Source organism: Quercus lobata, chromosome 1 (genome assembly GCF_001633185.2).
Source record: "Quercus lobata isolate SW786 chromosome 1, ValleyOak3.0 Primary Assembly, whole genome shotgun sequence".
Taxonomy (NCBI): domain Eukaryota; kingdom Viridiplantae; phylum Streptophyta; class Magnoliopsida; order Fagales; family Fagaceae; genus Quercus; species Quercus lobata.
The window spans coordinates 20,650,095-20,657,502 of record NC_044904.1 but is presented as its reverse complement, the minus strand read 5'-3'; the positions used below and the strand labels follow the sequence as shown (position 1 = coordinate 20,657,502).

The following is a 7,408-nucleotide window of genomic DNA, read 5'->3' as shown; positions in this document are numbered from 1 at the left end:
GCCTTCAAATCCTTAATCTTGGTAGAAGATAAGCCAAGGTCAATAGACAAATTTTGATGGATAGATATCATTCTCATTTCTCTAATAACAACGGCAACAAATTAGAAGAAATCCCAATCGAAAATTTAAAAGATTATTATGAACATAGATTATTAAGTATGATAACATAAAATCAAACTCCAAGATGAACATAATAATTCGCGATAAAATAAATATCACATCATAAATTAAATCCTCACATAATATTTGAGATGCTAAAAAAGAAAGAGGCCCTCAATTTATTAACACAATTCTACCACCATCCAACACAATAGTTTTTTCTTTTATTTTATAGTATCGTAAACCTTGTAATTGAACTAAATTATTGTGGACATTTGGACTACACCTTTTTAGTAATTAGGGTTTGTGGGATTGAGGGAATGGTTCACAATGCTGGTTTTGGTAGAGTTGGAATAGTGGGGATAGACAGAAATGTGGGCAATGGTGGTAGCGTTGGCTTTGGCAATGTTGACAATGGAGGAAGCAAAGGTGGTAGCGTTGGCTTTGGCAATGTTGGCAATGGAGGCAACAAAGGTGGTAGTGTTGGCAACTTTGGCAATGAAGGTAGCAAAGTTGGAAGTGTTGGCTTTGACAATGTTGGCAATGGTGGCAGCAAAGGTGGTAATGTTGGCTTTGACAACTTTGGCAATGGAGGCAGCAAAGATGGTAGCGTTGGCTTTGGCAACGTTGTCAATGAAGGTAAAGGCGGTAGTGTTGGCTTTGGCAAAATTGGCAGTGAAGGTAAAGGTGGTAGTGTTGGTTCAGGCAATGTGGGTATGACTGGCAAGTTTGGTATACTAGGTTGAGAAGATTGGAAAAGATGGCGAGTTGCAAGGGTAGCATCAATACTAAAGATAAATATTGTAATGAATAAATCTAAGATAAAGCACTTAAACGCCATCACTAGTAGAGTACTTCTTCGTGTTACAAGACTATAACAGAAGAAAAGTATGTATTGTAACAACAAAGCAGGAGGAGGTTGTGTTTAAGATGGAGTCACAATGGTGAGTGTTATATACTGGGGTTTTGATGATAAATATAACTTACAATTTATTTTCATTTACTGACTATGAACATTACATGGAAAGTTACTAATGCCTCTTTGAGTTAACCAAATTTACTAATGCCTCTTAATTATAGTTATAAATGTATTTATAGTTTTTAAATATTTTTTGTTCTAAACCTTTAAGAGTAACAAAATTTATTAACTTTTTTTTTTCATGTTTCGTAAGCTATCTATATAACAATTGTTATTAATAAAAAAAAGAAAAACCTTTTGTACATCCTATTTTTCACAAACTGATAATCCAACTAATGGAAGTCCATCTTAACAGAAAATATCTAACATTCTTAATATATATATTCTAAAAAGCTGATGCCCTAATTACCTGATCTCTTTATCAACATCAAAATCTACAACCTGCTTAATTTTGACCATTACTGCAAAACCCTTTTAACTATCACAGGGAAGTAAATACAACATTGGCTAAATACAAAAATACAACATTACATTGTTTAGGAAGGTGATGAAATTAAGATGATGTGATATATTTTATAATTTTAAATTATGGTAATGTTAGAAAAAATAAAATAAACCAAAAATCTTAATGTCACATCATCATAATGTGCATCACATCAAGGGCATATCACAACAAACTAAACACCTCCTAAAAGTGATCTTGTGCCATTCACATGAATGTCTACTTATGTGAAGTTGCCATTGTTGTGTTTAATGCAGAACATGACTTGTAGCTTACTGTTTTTCTTTCTTTTACTTAACAGTCCCCCTCAAAATGACACTTGCTGAAGTAGCAATAGGTTCACTGATTTGAATTAGTATAGGCTGAGGAAGAGTATATGTTTAGCAATCACACCTTAAGCATAAGCTTTGAAAATAATGGAAGACCAAGTCATTTATTAGTAAGTATATCTACAACTTGATGACAACTAGAAACATGTATAGCCTTGATTATACCCTTCCGAATTTTTTTTTTTTGATAATGAAGCAAAATTTTATTGAAATACACAATTACAAAATTCACATGGGTTTAACTTACCTCCTGTGCTTTTTTAACTAGACATGTATTTTTGTTTTAAATATACAATGACATGTGGTAGTAGGTTTTAATCTTCACCTTTTATTTAGATAGCGGGTGATGTGGCAGTCTTTCATTAAAACAAAAGAAGATTCTAGTTAAAAAAGTATTGGAGGTAAGCCAAATCCTATTCACACAAGCCAAAAGACTTAAGATTCAACCACAAGTCCCAAGAAGAGACTAACAACAAATAGCAACATGATAACCAGAAGCAACCAATAGCAGATTATAGACTTTTGAATTTTGTCAGGTACTAAGTGATAATCAGTTTTTATGTGTTTCGTACATTCATGAAACACTAGATTAGCCATGATGGTAATGCAACTTGGCTAAGAAAGTGTATGTATTGTCTCTCTGTCATTCCTTCAGTTGAAATCAAATCAACAAAATATATTTGAAAAAAATCGTATAAAATAACTTCCTTTAAAAAGTTGAAATAAAAGTAGTGTAATTCTAGCATGACAAGACCAATTGCATTTCTAATGCATTTTTCTTTCTAAGTTAAATATAAACGTTTTAAGGGTGTAAATTGTCGTTATTGAAATATGAACCAATCCCCTAGCGAGGTTTGCATGTTTCAAGGGTGAGAGATGGAGTGTCCACCAATCATGGAATATCTATTGTTGTGGTTGTGGGCGCTCCAATGGGTGACCCGTGAATGCTACTACACTTGTAACCTAGTATAGACCTATTATGACACATGAGTCCTAGAGTATGCCACTAGCTCTAGGGTTATAATGAAGATGGGTGTTACCCCCTAATTACATGACACATGAGTCCCTAATTGTGGATCACTATTTTGACCCTTACACATAGGTCTAACTTAACTAGACGGTAAGTCTAAAGTTAAGGTACAAACTTAGGAATAAGAGAGTTAATATCATACCAAAGACCATTTCAATTTAGCTAAAGAAACGAAATATGCCAGTACTGGTTAATGTCGATGTACCGTTTTAGGATTAACACATTTAGATGCAAATACACATTGCATTTGAATGTGTTAATATTTCGGTAATCATCATGAGCCAATAATAAACAAGTCTAAATCTAAGCACCCAAATTGATCTATGAGAATGATTGGTTGTTTTTTTAGCTTGGTTTAGAAATACATATACATAAATACTGTTTAAAAAAAAAAAAAAAAAACTCGATTCCAATTATCGATACTAGCATTTGACATACATATTGATGATGTTTTCGAGTCACTATGGACAAAAGCTAACAAAAAGCAACATTTATATCGAGGTGATGACTCCTCTTCCATTTTTGAGTACAACGAATTTGCATCTTCAAGCGGAGATAGAATCTTGAACCAAAATCCAGTGTCACTATTTTTGTAAGATAGCATGAGCAATTGTTGAGGATTCTTCTTGACTTATTCTATTTAAAAATAGGAACTCCCTCAAGAAAACTTTATTTCTTCCATCAGAATTTCCCAAACTCTCTGTCTCTATTCTCTACAAACCTACAACCTTAAATCCGATCATCTCATTCCTTTCGGATATACCATATGCGCTTGAAACTTCATTGATGTTCTCCTAAATTCAGCACTCTTTGTATTCTCGTATATTCATTTTAACTTGACCTTTTCAACTTAAATCTTTATAGGCATTTGGCTATGCAAGATTCAGTTCTATTTTCAATTTTTCTTTAACCTTTGGTTAACTTACTAAATGTTTTAATTTTCTATGGTTGCCCATTTTCCACACATTGCTTTACACTTCAAAAATCTAAGACCAAAAAGTGAAAATAGAAAGATTCTCAAATACTTTAACAGATGATGATGACTCGTGTCCTCTTGCTATAACCTGTATGTACTACTATAGTGTGAATATCAATCTTCTTATACTGCATTTGTTTTCTTTTCCTCTCCAAATTTGACACAAATTATTGTAGCTCAAGTAAAGAGTTTCAAAACTATTAACTACTTCCATGGAAGCACAGAGGGTGGTGGTGATTCAGGATGCATCAAGAGAAGTTAGTTCAGGTGCAATCGGGTGGGCACTGCATGGCTTAGCACTTAAGCCTGGAGATAAGCTCACCCTCCTTGCAGTCATTCATCAGGTTAAAACCCCAAGTACGCTATCTATCATGGGAAGCAGAAAGCTGTGTAAGCATTCATGTTTTTATCTCCTGAAAGGAAGGAGAAGGAAGAAAAGCAAATCAACTAAAAGAATAGTAATAGAATGTATAGAGTTCTGTCAGTAGTTTAATTAATTACTTTCTTACACTTCTTCTCCTTTCTTTTTTAGTGGGGTTTGGATGCAGAGTGGACTCCAGTTCAATGTTCGTAGCAAATGAGAGAATCATTGGCAGGGAAGTAGCTAGGAAGAAGAATGAGTATCAAAACCACATAGAACTTGCCGAGATTTCTAAGCTGTATGAAGCAAAGCAGGTACTATTGAGATTAACTACCAGAATCTATGTTTTAGAACTTTAAAATGTCACTGTTATTATATCATACAATTTTATGGAAATAAATTAAAAGTCAGTCAATATCATTGTGAATTCAAATATATGAATTTGATTTTGCAATTATAGACTGCTCATATTCAAATTCAAATATATATACAATGACACCTAGCTAGCAGATATGATTAGCCAAATTATAATCAAAGTCCCATGAAACTCTCCTTGCAGGTAGAGAATGTCAAGCGTATAAGTTGCCTTTAATTAAATAGAGGTCTTGATAAAATAAAATGAATTGGTACTGGAAAACATAGGATAAACCTCATGCAACAATTAAAGGAACTAAACTATTTTAATAAAATATGAAAAGACGAAGGTGCAGGAGCAATGTCTTTTTTCTTTTTCTTTTTTTAAAAATGGATTTTCTAAGAAATATTTACTTACAAATTTATCAATCATTTCCAAATATATCAATAAGTTGCCTAAAATCCCCATAGTATTGCTGAAAAATTTTAAGAGTTTTCCATGATTTTTCCTTCACTTCCCCCAAGGTTTTGCCCAGAAAAGGACAGGCCCCAGACAATTGGCTTCACACCTAACATTTTCAAACATTTGAATATTTCGTTGTTGTAGTACCCACCCCCTGATTTGGCGGGGTTCCAATATATAATAAATGCACCCATTCAGTCTAACCATGGCTAAACAAGATATAGGAAGGAAGAGAGACTGTCATTTTGTGATAGAGAGAGGCACTAAAACTTCCACATGTTTCTACTAAGGAAGAAGGTATATCTTTGGAGAACCTTTTCCAATGCACTCTCATAGTTCATAGCAACTACATGCGAGTAGTCCACCTTCTAGACCTTACTGACACTAATCAATTAAATTAAGGTGGGTTGGTTTCAGATTTATGAGATGCATCTGAAAATAGAAATGGGAATATACAGACGCTTCTTAAGGATAATCGCTCTGAAAATTCATCATGTATTCAAGCCAGAGTGAAATATCAAGCTGTAAGACGGCCAATCTCCCTTAAAAAGTTGATGAAATTCAGCAAAGGAAATGAACTTTGAGCTTGTGATTCTATAGGAAAACTAAATATGATAAACTAGATAGCGAGACAAATAGGAGGTATTATGATATGGTTGTCTCATTTCAATCAAATTTGAATGAGAAATCTATAGTAGAAGTGAGACAGCCGATTGGTAGATTTATTGCCTAGAAATTGTTAGGACATATGTGATTCACTTGTTAGGAATATATGTCATTATTTTATGTAATTGGCTAATTCTTTGACAAAATGCACTTTACTTGTATTTGAGTAGATTTAGGATGTGTTTAATACTTCAAGAAACTTTGTTTCAAGATCAAGTGTTAAAACCATGCATGTCTGTCCAAGATTCAAGCTAAAAAGTGTCTGTCATTAAAGCTCAACAACTAGCCATCCATCGAGCTTAAAAGAGCTATTCAGCCCTGTGGCTCGACAACAGCTCAACATATAGGGTATCTGTCGAGATTTATGAAAAACAGATTTTCAGTTTTGTTTTGACTCCAATTCGTGTTTATGTGTTTGGGTTTTCTTTTCTCACAACCCTAGACATATAAAAGGATTATTTTAAGGGCCGTCAAAGCGTTCATAAGTTGCACAAGTGTTGAGCAAAGTTTGTTCAAGCAATTTGTGACTGGAGACATAGTTTTACCCTAGTTCATCATTCTTGTGAAGAAGTTGTTGTGTTTGTGCACCGTAGGGTTTTGTGACCAAGCATCTTCTTAATCTTCATCATTGGGATGAAATGAAGAACTTTGTTGCCAACAAACTTCTCTAGTTGGTGATTGAAGTCGCGTACTGGGATCCGCGCAATTGGGTAGTCACGTACTAGGAGCTGTGCATCAAAAGGAGAAAATGTCACTACAGAACAAGTCCAATTAGGTATTGGAGTAAGGGTTCAACTGTAGGTTGGTATAAGGTACTGTGATTCCCTTACTTGTAACCGCTTGTTGTGATAATTGTTGAATTTCGGGAGTGGTGACCTTAAAATCACCCGGTGGGGTTTTTGTCGTGTTGGTTTTCCCCATTTGTAAACAAATCACCGTGTCAATTTATTTTCCGCTGCATACTTAGTTTAATTGGTGATTTGTTTGTGCTACTACGCGTTTTCATATTAATTAACTTAATTAATTCACTTGACTAAATTAATTGGTTAATTTTCACAAGGGGTCAATTTGTTTTTGGCCTATCAAGTGGTATCAGAGCAGACACACTTTGATTAGGGCTAATCTTTGTAGTGTTGATCCATTGACCCCTGTTTGTCATGGATAGAGGACAGTCATTAATTATACCTCTTTTATTTGATGACACTAACTATGCATATTGGAAAGTACACATGAGAGCTCTCTTGTAGTCTCTAGATGAGAAGTTGTGGCAAGTTGTAAAGATTGGCTAGACCAAGCCAAAGGAAGCACTAGCCGATTGGGATGATGCCAAAATCAAGACAGCAAACTTCAATAGTAGGGCATTGAATGCTTTATTCAGTGTAGTCACTAATGAGGAGTTCAAGAAGATATCCTTTACTGAAACTACTAAGGAGGCATGAACCATCCTCCAGACAACCTATGAAAGAACCAAGGCTGTCAAGGATTCAAAGCTTCAGAGGCTTACTACAAGTTTCGAAGAGATTAAGATGGAGGAGGATGAGTCGTTCAATGAGTTCTATGCCAAGCTTAAGGACATAGTGAACTCAGCCTTCAATCTTGGGGAAACCATTCCTGAACCTAAGATTGTGAGGAAAGTGCTCAGATATTTTCCCGAGAGATTCCATGCAAAGATCATGATGATCAAGGAATCAAAGGATATTGACAAGATT

General features: G+C 34.5%; 1 protein-coding gene across 1 annotated transcript; it reads left to right on the top strand.

Moving 5' to 3' along the window:
* Positions 1-419: 419 nt before the first annotated feature.
* LOC115950662 (uncharacterized PPE family protein PPE62-like) lies at positions 420-845 on the top strand. Its single transcript, XM_031067889.1, has one exon. It carries the CDS (start codon positions 420-422, stop codon positions 843-845), a length of 426 nt encoding a protein of 141 aa, XP_030923749.1.
* The last annotated feature ends 6,563 nt before the right edge of the window (positions 846-7,408 follow it).

Bases quoted from the DNA above. Each gene is read 5' to 3' on its own strand.
- LOC115950662 (XM_031067889.1), top strand. From the start codon at position 420: ATGGTTCACAATGCTGGTTTTGGTAGAGTTGGAATAGTGGGGATAGAC.